At 44.1% G+C, this 16,664-nt stretch overlaps 1 protein-coding gene across 1 annotated transcript in view; it reads right to left on the bottom strand.

Moving 5' to 3' along the window:
- LAMC1 (laminin subunit gamma 1) overlaps positions 1 to 16,664 on the bottom strand; it is a 67,649-nt gene that overhangs the window by 23,782 nt on the left and 27,203 nt on the right. Inside the window, exon 2 of the mRNA XM_038143944.1 lies at positions 257 to 561. Coding sequence (XP_037999872.1) covers positions 257 to 561 — 305 coding nt within the window. The remainder of the gene's footprint in view (positions 1 to 256; positions 562 to 16,664) is intronic.

Genomic DNA, 16,664 nt, shown 5'->3' with positions numbered 1-16,664 from the left:
CCCTACTGATAAATCACCCTTAATGCCACCAGGTTTGCTTTTTTGTACCATAAACTTACTATCAATAGACTCAAGAGTTCAACTCTTCCTTCAAAAGCATCTCTGTGGATTGTCCACCCCAACTCAGCTGTGCAAGGGCCTTTCACTATGAGTAAGGGCTGTAGGGCAGCCCAGCTGGTACAAAGCCACCATGCACAGCGACTCAACACGAAGACTCAACTCAGACCACCTGACCAACGCAGTCCTGCTCGCATACCTGCAGCACAGGGCTGTTGTCAAAGTTGTAGGCACTGGGACGCCCCTCCAGCGTTGAGAAGGCCACGTTGCCTCCGGTGAGAGGGGAGATGTCGCTGAACTCATCGGTGCAGAGCGCCTGCTGCTCGTCCTCCCCGGTGCGGATGAAGCCGCGGTTGATTTTGCGGTAGGTGCTCTCGCAGGACCCACTGTAGTACTGGTAGGGCACCCAAGGGCCGTCCTCCCTCGTGCGCTTGTAGATGGCAAAGCTCTCGGGCCGGCTGGTGTGGAACTTGAGGCGCACGTACGTGATGTCAAAGGCTTTTCCTGTGGGGGAGAGGACACACCTGTGAGAGAGACTCGAAACTGAGAAAGAATGGAAAGAGCTGCACTGCATTTCTCTCTCTGCAGAGACATCTCCCAGCATTATGCAGAAGGATGAGCATGTCCAGCAACACCAGAACCATTTCTTCCAGTCCAGTATTGTATCTCCAAGTAAAGACAAGGTGAAGGAACTGAAAGCAGATTGAGGGCAGGCTGAATAGATAAATAAAGAGACCTAAAAGCTTATTGCAAACAAACACATTTCAGAAGCTGCAATTCTCTTCCACATACATCCTTAACAGATCACAGACTACATCAGACCCTGAGGAGTTTGTGTGTATTTAAGGCCTGGCCCAAGTTAATAATGACATTTGATGATATTTCTCCCAAATATATGTATGGCAGAAACAGTATTAACCAGAGAGGAGTAAGTCACACTGTAGAGCCTGGTTTGTACCTCTGCTTCCTCCCTAAATAGACAATATTTCAATCTCTTTTTACAGCTGACAAAGCTTTCCCTCCAGCATTGTACCTACCAACTACAGCCCTATTCTACTCATTCCCTGGGAAAAACAAAATGAGGTTTAAGCTTCCCACATCATTTGACTAAAGTCACCAAGCCATTTTTAAGATCAGAGTGCAATGATTTCCAGCTACCCATGTTCTCCATCTCCTAGAAGAATGAAAGAAAACCCACTTCCTTGTCCTCTGTTCCCCTCCTAACTGGTCTGTGGCAATCAGCACATCATCCTGCCTAATGGCTCTTCTCCAGTGACTCCAGCATCTACCCCCAGGCACCTAAACCAAGCGCCCAGGGGAGTCACATCCCTGAGAGAACCCATTAAGAGAAAAGGACCACATTACTCTGCAGCCACCTTCGTCTGCTATCCACACAGGCCAAGGGGCTGGCCAAGGATTCCCAGGAGGAGGCATACAGCTGTGTACCAGCTGTTCTTGATCCACTTCAGCAAGCAGACTGTGTACAATTAGGACATCCTGGAGCATGTAGGGAGCTTGCTAAAACAACATTGAGTTTGTTTGGAATAAAACCTCGGGTGTTCAGTCCCTGCCATGCTCTTTTATGCTCCCACCACTTCCAAGAAAAACAGTGCTCTAAGCAGAACTTGCAGCCATCACCGGTTCTTTCGTTGATCCAAAAAAAAAGCTACTAGAAGAGTTTCAGCTGATTGAGAAACAGGTTTTTTCAACCTGTAAAAGTCACACATATTTAACCTCAACTTGTAAAATGAATGAACTGCACCGCGTTAAATTTTAACATGAGGCTTGGCACTCGCTGAAGTGTTCACCTCCTTCACACGTGAGAGCAGACCAGAGGCACCATGCACCAAGAACAGAGCGTCCTCAAAGAACACACGCACAACCCGACAGCCATGAATTAGGTCACGAACCATGGAGCTGCCCTGCAGGCCCCCAGTGATTAGGCCAGGGGCCAGCCTGCATCAGGCATGTCACACCCAAAGCCTGTATGGCACAAGCGAGGAGCCAAAGTAGCAGAAGAAGCATAGCAAAGGGTCCAGAAACCAACACACCTGAAAAAAAATAAGGTAAAAATCAAGATATACAGCACCTGAAAAATTATATTCCCCAATGTGTTAGTTTGGCATAGCCTGGTTTTTGATAGCAGGGAGGCCCACAGGGGTGAAAAGCTTCTGTGAGAAGCTGCTAGAAGCTTCCACCATGTCCAACAGAGAGCCAATCTCTGATGGCTCCAGAGAGGGACATGCTGCTGGCCCAAACAGAGAGGCTGGTAATGCCTCTGTGATGACATGTTTAAGAAGAAAATGAAAACAGCGCATGCATAGTTTCTTCTTCCAGGGCTCGCAAAGCACTGCTGCTGGGGGCCAACCCTGGCGTGGCGTGTGGCAGTGCACCACAACCAACACCATCCTGGGGCAGCCCACACGAGCCCTGCCTGCATGGCCACCCCCAGCCAGCCGTGCTGCAGGCAGAAGGGCAGGGGTGGCAGCTTCTCCTCCCAGCACCCCACATGAACAGAGGCACTAAACAGCACCAGCACCGCGGCAGCCGCCATTGCCCGCACGGCCAGGCGGCTTGGCTGGCAGCAGAAGCACGATGAGCAATGTCCCCGACATGGAACCTGGAGGAGATCAACTTCTCAGCACTGTGGGATCTTACAAGAATCTTTGAATCAGTGGAACTTGTTTGCAATGGTACTTACAAGCAGCAGATTTTCTTCTACTAAGAGAAGAGGAGGAAGTGAGGACGTGTGAGGGAAAACAACATGGAGGCACCAAGATTGGTGGAAAAGGAAGAGGGGGAGAAGGTGCTTCAAGCATCAGAGCCAAGATTCCTGTGCAGGCGAGGGACAGGACTATGGTGAAACAAACTGTCCCCTTGCCATGCATGAAGTCCACAGGGAATGCAGAGATCCACTTGCAGCCCATGGGAAAAGAGGAGTGAGTGGATGGCAGGGAAAGCCGTAGTCTAGTGGGAGACCAGAGTAGAGAAAGAGAGGGCACCTGCTTCCAGAGATAGAAAAAGCCCTTGCTTCCAAACTAGAGCAGCCTATCCTTAAAAGACTGCACCCTGTGGACAAAGGACCCACACCACAAAAGTTTTGCAACAACTATTTGCCCATGGGAGGGATCCCAAAGCATAGCAGAGGAAAGACTCCTCTCCCTGAGAGAACAAAAAAATATCTCGAATGGCAAACTGACTAAAACACCCATGCCCTGTCTTCCTGCACCGTCAACGGGAAAGAAGGAGGGGCTGGGGGAAAACAGGTGCTTTAAAGGCTTCTTTTATTTCTCATCATCCTCCTCTCACTCTGTTAATAATAAATTTACTTTATAACTTTTTTGTAACCATTACCCTTAAAGTGTTTTCTCCCAGTCCTTATCTCAACTCATGAGCCCTTTGTTAAATTTGTTCCCCTCTCCTCTGCTCAGCTGTAACAAAAGTAAGTGAACTTTGTGGATATCTGGCATTTGGCCAGCGTCAAACCATGACACCCAAGAATGGAAAAAGGCCAATCTAGTGTTTAAACTATCCACCAAATAGTATTGTCTGTGTGTGACATGCAGGACAGCTGGGACATTATACAGATACAAGCCCCCTGATAGTCCCTACAAAATACCCCTTCCTATTTATATCACGTGTGCATGGATCACGGATGACCTAAGCACACGACTGGAAGCCAGACATTCACAGTCGTGGCTCTTGCACAGTAGCAGCTCACTGTTGGTTTGGGGTTGATTATTTAATGAGATCTTCTTACACACAGAAGACAAGTGAGAAGCGAGCACCACCATTAATGCCAAACTGCTTTCTTCCAAAGGATCAGCACTAACTTAGCTTAGGCATTCCTTCCCCTTCCTGCCCAACACAAGAGATGAATCCTGTTCCTGTGTATTTGGAGTGTTTTTCTCATGAATTGCAATAAAGGTAAGAAGCAGGCATCCTGTGTACAAATCAGACCCACCCAGCTTTCCTGTTTCTCTTACTACAAGGGCTCTTCTCAAAGGGTGCTCCTCACTGAAGGCAAAATATGCTTGAGGTAGGAGCAAAGTGCACATGCAGGAACTCAAGACAGACACAAGACAATAGGCTGGAGACACACAAACATCTTCAAGTCAATGGTACACAAACCCAGGATACACTTCACACCTTTTCCAGGTAAAAGGCAAAGGGCCCAGGAAGCAAATACTCCTTCTTCTGCAGGCATACCCCTGTGATGTTGACCTGCAACTTGGCAGCCTATCCCAGAACTTCACCAACATCTTGGATGGAGAGCAACTAAAAAACACAACTACTATCATAGTTTTATCAGTAGTAAAAGTGTCATTAGCTTAATGAGAAAGCTCACATGGGAAGATAAAGCAAAATCTACTGCTGAAAGTCAGCCCTGGTGGGATTTCTTTGGGCAACATTAATGACAAGTGAAAACAGGAAAACATCAGGAAAGAGCAGCCATTCCCTAAGACAAGAGGGGATAAAAAAAATAAGCCAGAGACAATAATGAAGGTCACTTCATTAAACAGTGTCAGCTGAATTGTCAGGAATACCCAGCTCTTTTGAATTGCGGTGGTTAGTTTCCTACTAGTACTGCATTCCTCTGGGGTGAAGCAAAACCCCTGTGCTCGGGCTTCATCAAGATGGGGAGGAAATGTTTCAAAAGAATCCTGGGAATGATGAGGGGGCTGAGCATGTGCTTTCACTCACACACACAACTTTCTGCTCCAGATGAAAGGCAGGGTCACAGGCTGCTTGCCCCAGAAAATAACTACTTTTTTCGCTCTCCAGTAGAACTGAATTATGATCCCTCTTTCCTGACAGGGTCTCCTACTGCTCCTTGTGAAAGCCCCAGCTCAGCTAAGGGCATAGCACATGCCAACTGCACTCTGGGCAGCATGAAAACATTATCCCTGGGAACCCCTTCTGCTAAATGGCAAGGACCCTCCCTTTTTCACTCCAGTTTTACATGGCAGGCCAAGAAAATGCATTCAAACCCCTCCCAAGTGAGCAACCCACGTGAAAAAGACATTTATGGCAGCTGGCAGTGTAACTCCTTGAGCAGGGCAGTAAATGGCATTAAAGAGGAATGCAGTTAATGCACAGAGAGAAGCTGCGCAGCGCCTTGCAGGGGAAATACTGCTGGAACAATGGAGTTTACCCAAGACCAGCTGACACAGTGTGGAAATGTGTTTCCCCACTGTTCACACTGAACATAAATACTGTGCTTAACAGCCTGGCAGTTCTTTGAGGCTGCAGAGACTTTTTCTAGCAAAGATAAGCAGCCAGGGTTGCTTTCATGTCTTGCCGGGCTGAATAAACATATACAGCTATTACGCTAAGAAATGGTGACAGCAATAACCAGGTGAAAGGCAGTTTTAAACATTACATTTAGAAGACAAAAAGACATTGTTCTCCTCTTCCTAGAAGCCAGTACTGACTTGGAGCTCAGTTTGGCTTAGAACTGTCTGATAGTGTCAACTGTCAGGTAGTATTTCCCTGCGTGTATTGAGAAGTGACAGATCTGTTTTGCAGGAGGAACTCCAAACGCTGTAATCAGTGACCATGAGCTCAGCACTTCACAAGGGCAACCTGACGTGTGTTTGAAGCATCCAGAGCTCAAAATCACGAGCCACACATTTAAAAAATGCATCTTTTCTGAGGCATGGAGCTGGAGTAGTAGTTGTGAGTTGCTATGATAGTAGTTGTGTTCACCAGCAAGTGACAAGGTGATACGATCATCAGCTCCCTCTGACAATTCAGGATGATGAAAATAACTTTTAATCTTTTTCTCTACTGTAAGTAAGCACACATACAAGCCTTCAAGACAATATTGTAACTACAGATTCAAAGGAATGAGCAAGTCCTGTGCCTGGAGAGGCAGCAGAAAATGTTCAGCATTGTTTCATTGAGGGAATACTGCCCCAAACAACCTGCTCACATTGCGGGGCTTGCCCAGCTGTCATCAGCAATTACAGCCCTCGCTCAGTTGGGTCATCACCAAATTCAGTATCCCAAAGTCCAGCAGGAAATGTGCCATGCTAAAACCCATATAAGCCAATGCCATTTAGATCTTCAGAAACTCCTCCCTTTTCCCTGAAGTTAGGAATTCGTTCTACACACAAAAGACCTCCTTGTATTTAGGCCCCTCAGAACGGATGGATAATTTACATCAGGAAAACCGTCCCGCCAGCTGGCACCATGACTACAAGTGTTGAATTGTGAGCAGATGCCTGGGTGAGATAAGCCCAGAGGACACTCAGCCTCCTTCATTATAGGTCCAATCGAATACTGGCACACGGAAAGAATCGATGCTACCTCTCCTGCATACAGCCACTGAGTTCTGCTGAGGGAAAAACGAATCCACCTGAGAAGACTGCATTGGGCAAAGAATCAAACCTTTGAAGATTTGTTTTCCACAAAATCCACTGGGTAGTAATGAAATGGTTAAACTTCACTGTTTCTCTTTTGGTTGGCTCCTCCTTTGGTTTCAAGGCAGCTCTTCTCACACAGGTACTTTCTGACAACCTATGTCTCAGTAAAGGTTAAAAGTACTGAAAACAAACCCAGTAACAAATAAAGCCTCCTTAGTGGTTTTTGACTGGATTTCATTTCCATTTTGCAGTGAAAACAGAGAGCAATCAAATACAATTGGCATTTCATTTTGCTTTTTTCTTCTGACCTGTTTCCCCATCATTCCCAGGAAGATAGGCCAGCTTTCCCAGTTACTAGACCAAAATGTGCTCCATGCCATTCACCCTTATTCCTGTCTCAACTCTGCCCTTCTTGAACCATCAGCTCTCCCAGCACCCAGCACGATGCTGGACCAGCCATGAGCAAAACAGACTGGCCCCGATTCTTCCAGACACACAGATCCCAGAACCTGACACAAGCAGCGTGTTCCTAGCAGGGAACAGAAACCTGAATGTCAGCAGACAGATGCCAGCAAGTTCACAAGGTCTTCTTCAAGACCAATTGCTGCATCTTGAGCCAACTGGCCACTCCAAGTTCTCAGCTACTGCAGAACTTTGTTCAGCCTCTCCTGCTAGAAACCCTGCCAGAGCCTTCCCTCCTGGATCACAGGGGCAGCAAATGAGAGGGCAATATTTAAGGAGAATGAGTTATCCCATCTAATGGGAATGGGACAAGATTTTTCAGCATGCAGATGGGTAACAAGAGCAGGACAGAGTTTATAAGGAGGGGAGGAGAGTGAGAAACACCTGGAGACAGTTGATCCTTCAGAATAAAGTACTTTCATTAAAAAAACAGCCCAACAGCTGCAAGACACATAAATGCTAAGTTATATTGCTTGCATCACATGTACATGAAAAAACCACACTCATGACCAAAATCAAGAAATTTTTTAAGTTCTAGAGCAAATGTCCTTTACAACTACAACCTAGCTTTCTGAGAAAATTTGCAGAGGAGGAGAAAGATAAGGGCACTGGTACTGCCATAGAAAATGGGATATCCAGCATCTGAAAAAGGAAAGTGAATGATTTCCACTTTCTGAGGAATCCCACTAGGGAAACAACTCCATGCAGAAGCAAAGACAACAGGTCTCACATTCCGAGCTGTAGCCTTTACAGGAACATAAACCAGTAATAATAAATCTTAGGTTTATTTTCTTGTCCTCATCTGAAGAGCCTCAAGGTTTATGCGCATGTATCGTGAACAAGAAAGGCCTGAAGGATTTTAACAGTCTTCTCTTAAACCATGCCCCACCAAACCAAAGATTCTGGCATGTGGAGCTCCACCACAGACGGGTGCTGGGGTTTTAAAAAAGCCTGATGGAGACACAAACATGGATTGTTTTTTCTGGGAGCCCGTTCTAAGATGGGGACAGAGGAAGGAAATGTGTTTGGGACACTGGGGGAATGAGCACAGCCTGGAGCATGCTGGAACGAAGGCAAACTCCCACCACCCCATTAGATCATGCATTCTTCCAGCACTCCCAAACAAAGGCACCATTGACTCCTGTGCGTGGGCGGCTCTGGACAGCAAAAGGCTGCCCAGTAAATTATTGCATGATAATCCAACATTGATAGGTCATCGAGGCTGCTTGTTTTAGTCATGTATCCAAAGGGGGGAGGCTTATTTCCCCCTGCTCTGGGCTGAAGGCAGCCTTGCGAAAAATGCATTTTTTTATTTGATCACTTTTAAGTCAGTGTAAAAGCCAGAAAACCTTATCCATTAATTCAGTGCAGCTTGATGCCTTATTTGTACAGCTTTGATGCAAAGATGTTAAGTCCATTTCCCAAAACAGCCAGCTGTGTTTATTCACTGGGGACTGGGAAGATCCCATGTCCAACACAAAAATCCTAGCTGCACAGGAAGCCTCAAAGTCCTTTTTCAGCACAAACGATAAAAGCTGGTTTTAAAAAGGCCCTTTGCGCTTGGCAAGCACAGCAGATCACAGACGATCAAGGAGGCCATGGGCCATTCTGGGGAGGGAGGGCTCCATCTCACTCATGTATCAGGACTGCAAAGCTACCTCCTGCCACCAGAATCAGCACCAAAACAAGCTGGATTGGTGTTCCTGTGGGTTGGGATCCTTGGAAAGTTCATTTGCTTGTATCAAAGGTCCAGAAGCTCCTCCACAACCTGTACACAATTGGTATGGGTGAAAACAGGTCACTCCCACAACTGAAGGAACACAGGAAAGTGGGAGTTAACTCTCAGAAAACAGGAGTTTTACCCAAGAAGCGAAGAAAAAAAATCAGAAAAATTTATATATCAGAAAAGACAAAATCTGTCTTTTGCTTTTATTCTTGGCAGAAGAATGCAGTTATTACCTTCCTTTCATTATTGACAGACCAATGACAACACCAACAGTGCATGCAGTAATAACAACCCTTGAAAACTGACAATTCCCACATATTCCAAGTCACTGTGGGACCTTCGTGACCAAGCAAGATTACATTTTCTGAAGAGTTTTTCTCATGTTGGAGATACGACTACCATCCAGTAAAATCTGAAGCAAGCAACTACCAGCACCACAGCCCCAGGAAGATCAGAGCTGGTGGCAGCAGCAGGCCAGAGAAGACGCACCAAAAGCTTTCCATCGAATTGGACACTTTCCATCCTTGATCTCCTCAGTAACATGGAAAGGCATCTTTCATGAATGTTTCTTGTGTAAGACCACATCTCCACAGAAATCACAAGAAAGCAACAAGTCCTACCCACTTTCAAGTCATTTTCATAGTCTTCACCTTAAAGAGCAAATCCCATTTCAATAGTTTCCCCTCAGAAATTTTAATTTGGCAGTAGGAGGTGTTGGAGGGAGTATTCCTGATCTTGAGCTCCAACTGTACCTTTTAACAGGTGGAGATGCAGGGATGGAAGAACAGCTGAGAAGAAAGAGACTAAAAACTACTTTCAAACTCCAAAAGTTTAAATGGCTACAGAAAACTGAGGTTACAGCTTCTTTAAATATGGTATTTGGCCAACTGGCAAAAACATTATTTTCCTGTAGAAAGAAAAAGTCTACTGGACTGTAGGGCAGTACCTTGCAAGAAATATAGTATCAGATAATCTGGTGAGAATTGGGAAACGATTTCTTTAAAGGACACCTAGATTTTACTGACTTCTGAAGGGGAAAAAAATGAAATAAAAAACATTTTGTGAATGCTGTCAGTGCAGGAATATCAGCAGGTTTTCCTGAGGCCTGTTTTCCTTCTGCATACCCTCCCAGGAGCCTCACCCTTCAGCAGCTCAATGTCCTCCCCCTGCTCTTTGAACCAGCACACCTAAAGTCAAAGCATGTGATGCTTCAGTTTCAGAAGTTCAACAAACCCAGATGATCAGAGCCAAAGGTGTCCTGACCAAAGACAGCAGGAAAATTATTCTGTATGGTGCCCATATGTGTAGGTGAGATGCTCCCTGCTCCAGACCCAGCACTCCTGAAGGTGGGCACACCAGCTCCCACTGGAGCACTGCTGCTCCACCCACTTCAATGGCTCCATCACTTACGATAATCAGCCACTAATTTCTATTAAATAACATTTTGAAGCCTTTTCCCCTGTCAAAAGGCAGCACTTTACCTACTCACCCCTGACCCACATGTGCTCACAGCCTGCAACAGCTCTAACACCTGGCTTTGCTCCTATCTGAATTAGATATCAAAAACACACAGCTCGTATTGTTGAGCTTAATTAAGAACAAATTAAGTGATATGTCTACATACAATGAGTGCTCTAAGCAGCAGCAAGTTCAGCAGCTCTGGGAGTAACATGACCCTCCAGACTGACTCACGCACTGCTGGCTGTACAGCCACAGAGAGGCCAGAAACGTTCTTCACACAGAATGTTGAATTCTTTGGAATTTTGATGTTTTACTCTCCCTTCAGCCTTTCCAACTCCCACTCACCAGCCCCAGATTTTTTTCAGACACAGGCCATAATTAACAGCACTGTTATTTGGGAATAATACTGTTGCTGTGAACATCCATCACCTGGCCTGATGCAGAATCAACAGCTTTCTTTTCTCAAGTATTTAAGTTTTGCCCTCTTCAGTAAACATTTAAGAAAACTAACTTTGATCACATTTGAATCATGTTGTTTAATGCCGCACAGTTTGTGTATCTCCTGCCTCTCCATCTTCCCCTCCTCCCAAGAGACTCCAGCAATGGATTTTAAGCAGCAGTCGACTTGCCTTCATGCTAACTTTTAATGCATTTTCAGTCAATTACAGGCTTATGCACAAGCTACCATTATTTATGAAACACAAATTGCAGCAATATCCATAGAGCCCATTTTCAACCACCCACACACACAATGGTTTTACTTTCTCAGCCTATTAAGCTGGGGAAGAAATTGGGATAAACAGACTTGACAAAACCATTGCTGGAGCGAGGTCATTTCCAAAACAAAGCTTGCCACTGAGTTATGTTTCAAATATGTTTTGGGAATTTAGAAGCAAAGCTCTTCCAAATTTTTACTGAAGCAGAGAAGGAACTGCACTCCAGTTCCTGATTCCCACATAACAGCCAGAATATGCCTTCAACCTCTGGAGAATAATTTGTACACAGTGACAGTGCTTGTGGAAGTCACAACAGTGTGTTAAACACACAAGTGTGTGAGTTCATGTTCACCCACACATCCCATCTGGAGACACACGAAGGACAAAGTACTACTTAATGCAGTGGCTATTTCTGAGAAAAGAGTTTGGCCAAAAAACACAAGTACTTGAGAAGGCTTAGCATGAAGGGACAGACGCAATTCTGTAAATTATTTTAGAATACCATGAACAAAGAGAATAAAATTGGATGCTTCCCTGCTGATCCTTCAAAGGTAATGCTAAGTCCAGACTTCTTGATAGGTCCAGCTGCAAAATCTGCAGCTCTGGATTTAATTGACAGATTAGAAGAGAGCCAGATCCGCTTCACATCAGGCTCCAAAACATCTCAACGTATCCACACCAGACCTTGATTTTGGAAAGCTACCTACAGATCAAAATTCCTTCTACAGGCTAAAGGCTGACCATCCAGGAACAGAGAAACTGTGAAAAAGAAAAAGAATGGGTACATGAACAGTCTTTCCTTACTGCTTTGTATAAGGGAGATTTACAGACTGAGATATTACTTTGCTGCTTTGTAAAGGAAGGACTGAGAAGACACCAACAAGAGTTGCTGAAGTGGGGCCAAACACCACCTGGGATACTGCTGAGACAGTATAACGTCAAACGAGTTTCCTGGAAAAAGTGCTTTCCTACATCAGCCCCAGCAGATACAAGGAAATTAAACATTAATGCATTTAAAAGACCTTCTGCAGGAACTTCTAATTTTCTAAGCTTAGGTGGTGGTGTTGAAACTTGGGCCATACAGTGTGGTAGGAAGCTAAATGTTAGCACCTGGTTCCCAGTGGCAGGGATGCAGTGCAACTCTGGGAATTCCAGATGTGCAATTAATTCACCTAGTAAGCAGCAGAGCAGTGAGGCAGCTGTGCTGCCAAAAACAGGCTGAGCAGCCTGGTGGGAGCTATGCAGAGGAATGCATTTCATGCCCAGATGGTTCAGGGCCTCCCAACAAGGACCATCGTGCACACAGGAGGACAAACTCTGCATCCCTGAGCACACGCCACAGCTTGCTGGACCACAGCACACCCTGTCCATTCCTGCACATGTTCTTCAAGCAGAACATCAAGCAGGGATTTCCTTAGGTAACAGCACTGCCCAAAAGAGGGTCATTGCACAGACAGTGAGTTTAACCATCTGCACTGAATGCCAAGTGATGAGATTTTCTTCAGGCACACTACACTGCTGTGAAGCCAAGGGAACTCTACCAGAGGGAAGACATTTTTCTCAGGAGAGAAACTTTAAAATTCATTTTCTTATTAGTACTGCTAAGTACATTCATTCATTTTTAAAATATAGAATCCGTAGGTTAATGAAAAAGTTTTTTTTGAAGTTAAATGACAACTCTCATAACTCAGTAATGTAAAATACCATGCATTAAAGCTTCAAGTAATTTGTGGTCCATCAGTAGAAGCCCACAAAACAGGGGACAAGAGAATTCTTCTGCCCTCTCCTTTCAGGATACTAAGTTTGCATGCTGACACTTTTGATAGTATTTTTTAGGGAAAGGGAAAGAAACAGCCACTTAGACCCACCTGTAAAGCCTCCGCCTTTGTGAAGTCTCAAACAATACAGTGCTCTCAAGGCTTTGTTTCCACTAAATTCTTAAATATAGTGGTAAGTCAAACCCAAACCAACTTACCTGTGGTCCTTCAATCTACAGATACCCCAAGAAAGACGAAGAGCATCACACTCATCAATCTATTGCTGAGGCTCAGCAATGAGGGTTTGGCTTCTCCAAAAGCTCAGACTTCCAAGGCTCCACAGTATTCCATGTCTCTGTTCCTCCATACCTGCCTAGACAGGTACCTCTCTCAGGAGTTGCAGAAAGCTACAACCACACAACCCTGAATGCTAATCTTCACAGTATCACTTCAAAAAAAGATCTGTACAACAGTGCAATAGAAATGGAGGAAAATCCAAAATATATCAAACAGTACACATTCTAGTACAAATTTGCTTCCTTGATGGTCTGATCACGTAATTATTTTTTGAAGTTTACCACTTCCCGGTAGACTTCTGATTTCAACTGAATATCAGTCCTTATCCTTAAAGCAATTAATAGGGCAAAATTTGCACTCATAGGCAAAAAACCCTAAAAGCTAATTTTAAAACCTTAAGAGCAGCATACATAGCCATAGTAGACAGCTGTCTTCTTTTGGCACAATGCATTTCATGTTGGGTCTCTACTTCAATGACATCAAATTCAGAGCCAAAACAGGAGATTCATTAGTTGCAAGAGCCTCTGAAAGGAGAAAATGAGTCAAGCCCAGGGTTTGTCCATGTAAAGGCAATGCTGCAAATGCAGTGGGCCAGTGGTGAAAGGGTTCACCACAAGCACATGCAACACTGACTCTTCCTTCTACTCTCAAACTTCTCCTTATTGAACTCCACACTAAATTAAAAGTGAAAAGCCTTGCTCTACTTCAGTTTGAAAAGAAGACTTGCTAGGACTTATGAAGGACTCTTTAAATGCAAGGCAGCAGATGGACACAAGCAGAAGAAATACTAATGACTGCCAAGATCCAAGTGGGTAATGTGAGACATTTGCAGCCACTCACCCAAAATAACACTGAATTCCCAGTTTTGGTAAAACAGGAGGAGTGGGGTGAGAAGGAGCCCTGGGAGCAGAGGAATTAATAACACAGGGCTTCCTATGTGTCAGCTTCTTGGTTGAGCTTTAGGAGGCAATCTGTGCATCATCTCAACTCCACAAGAAGAATTACTTCAGAGTCACACCTGACTGCAGAAGGCAAAAGATGTGAGAGATGATGTTTGAATCCCTCTTTGGTCCCTCTTTGGCTGATTTTCCCCTTAACATTAAAAATAACTGTCATTATTGTGGAGAGCTTCTTCTACCCATTCAAGCAGAAGAGCAAAGGGTTCAGAAACTATGTAAGACATGACAGGGCACAGACCAAATTCTTAGGTGAGTGTTACTTCCACAGGGTAATGCATTCCAGCAGGAGGAACACAACTGTTTGCAAAGAGTCAGCTAACAGCCATGCCTGAGTCACTGCAAATAACTGCACAAGCCTCTCAGGGGCACTGTCAGGAAAAAAGCTTTAACATACAAAGTTATGCAGCAATATCAGATAGAGCAGCCTCCCTCTGGATGAGTAAATGGACAGTGATAACCTTCTTGGATGTCTCACTCCTCCAAAGACCTGGAGAGCAGTTTTAGTGAATGGATTTGTTACCAGTTTCCAAAAAAGAAGGGTTAAAGTACTTCAAATGCGTGGACAAGTTGCATGCTCAGATTTCCCTCCACCACGGTGTGATGACCCCATATTTGCTGTAGATTATTTGTACTACTACAAAAAAAGAGTAGTATTTTACTTCAAAAAGCCTTTTTATGAAATAAATATTCTATTTTCTTTTACAAGTCAGGAAAAAAAAGTAATTTTTAAGCTCATTCAACGTTTCTACTACCAGCACATAGTACCACCCAATACTTGCTGACTTTTCTTAACACACACAGACACACACACACAAAAAAAGACTCAAGTACAGTCTAATTTAATTTCAGGTCTCCCTATACAAGCCAATGCAAAGCAAAGCACTGCTATTAAAAAAATAAGCTCTGGGCCTATGCTTAGATACACTAGAGTTCACACAAATAATAAAAAGAAAGCCTTATATCAATACCAGCAATGATCTAATCAGTTCCAGATCATATTGTTTTACTTTTGCAAGAAATTATTTGAAATTTTATTGCAATTACTTTTTGGCAATCTAAGGATAGCAGTAAAAATTTAATTTTCAGTCCACTAAAACCAAGCAACTAACATTTCTTTTAACAAGTGTATAAAGAGATCCAGATCTGCACTGCTTCTTTCTGAAGGACAGTGATGATGGTGGAGATGAAGGACAAAAAGTTGACAGTCTTGACAATTTAGCAGGGGGCATTTTCCTGGAATAGCTGATTTTGCTGAGGATAAAGGCACAGAGCAGAATCACTGGTAAAATACTGCTAGACTAAGCAGAACTTACTCTGGAAAACATGGGAAGACGACCTTCAGGGAGTTTGAGGAAGCATTCATGCTTAACCTCCTACCTCTCACTTCAGCTCCAAGAGTGGAAATTATCTAAACCCCTAAGTACTGAAGGTAAGTAAATGTGAGTGGGAGGGGAAAAAAAAAGAATCATGAAAACCCAAAAGAATATGAAAGTCTGAGAGAGCGCAGCTAAAAATTGTACACAAAGTATTTTTCATCCATGTCAAGGTCACTGATAAATAAGTAAGTCACTATGCTGATCACACACTGCTTCATTTCCTCAGGTATTACTGAGCTGGTCACCTAACCAGGTCTGTTTACTTTTTATGCTGAGTTCTGTTGCAGAAAGACAAGGCAGCTGGACAGATTGGCTTCTTAAGTACATTTCAATCTCCCAGGAACATTAAGTACACAAATTATTCACTGCTTCATTAACCAAGTGACTAGATAGTAACAGCTTGCAAATTTAAACCACATTGCCCAACACGAGCATATCCTCCTCCAGACTTGCTGGTTGAAAAGTAATCTATGCTCCCCCAGCTCAGTCTCCCACAGCTCCTGAGAAAACACAGCCAGACTGTTCCCAGCCTTTTCATGGACACACCAGTAAGCTCTGGAAATAAGATGAACTTCAACAGATAAATCTGTGAGCATGAAGATGCAGAGGAAAATCATTGTGCCGTCTAGCTGCAGTCATATATTGTATTAGTGCAATTCAAAAAATAATTGTAATTGTTGGGTTTTTGTAATCAGCTCTTCTCAAGATTCAACTCCTCTCCAAAACACAAAGAGCTTCCAAGGTCCCTCTGACACAGACACTTTTACAACTGAAAAAGGTGGATTTGCTAAGCAAAGTTTTCCTAAATATTTCTATCTCTATAGCAAACAAACATGGAGCTGTGCCAATTCTATTTGCACAGGATAGTTTCAACAGTGTTTAAAGTAGCATTTAACTAAAAAAAATATCAGTAAGTCCCGGTTATGAGATCTCCGAGCTTGTTCTCCAGGACTGGGTGGATGCTGAGTGCCAGCACAGAGAGGAAACTCACAGCTCCCCCTTTTCTCACATTGCTATTAAATCCTTTTATAAGCAACTAATTCACCCAGTTCCCACTTCTGAGTCTAACAATGAAGTGCTCCAACAGGTCTTTGGATAATCCCTCAAGCCTAATATCCGCCACTAGCCACAGATCTTAGAAGTGTACTCAAATGAAACATCACTGGGGGGGGGGGGGGGGAAGTACCTTCAAACCTATGTAAAAGGAAATTATAAAACAACAAAAGCTTTATAAAGAACTTGCAGGCAAAGAGCAGCATTAATCTCTGGTCTGCTCAGAAAAATCACCACCCCTCCTCAAGACAGTCACCATTCTCTCAAAGGGAAAGTATTAAAAATTAGGAAGAAATGACTGCAATTCAGGTTTGCAGTGTGGTTCAGAGGCAGAAGCCTAATGTCCTGCATCCAGCTGAGTCTGCAAGCCCAAGAATGGCCAAGAATGACCAGGGCTTCCAAATCTGCTCAGACGCACCACATCTGCTCCCT

The sequence above is a fragment of the Motacilla alba genome, chromosome 8, assembly GCF_015832195.1.
Source record: "Motacilla alba alba isolate MOTALB_02 chromosome 8, Motacilla_alba_V1.0_pri, whole genome shotgun sequence".
NCBI lineage: Eukaryota > Metazoa > Chordata > Aves > Passeriformes > Motacillidae > Motacilla > Motacilla alba.
Note: the sequence above shows the minus strand (reverse complement) of the source record. Positions and strands in the feature narration are given on the sequence as shown.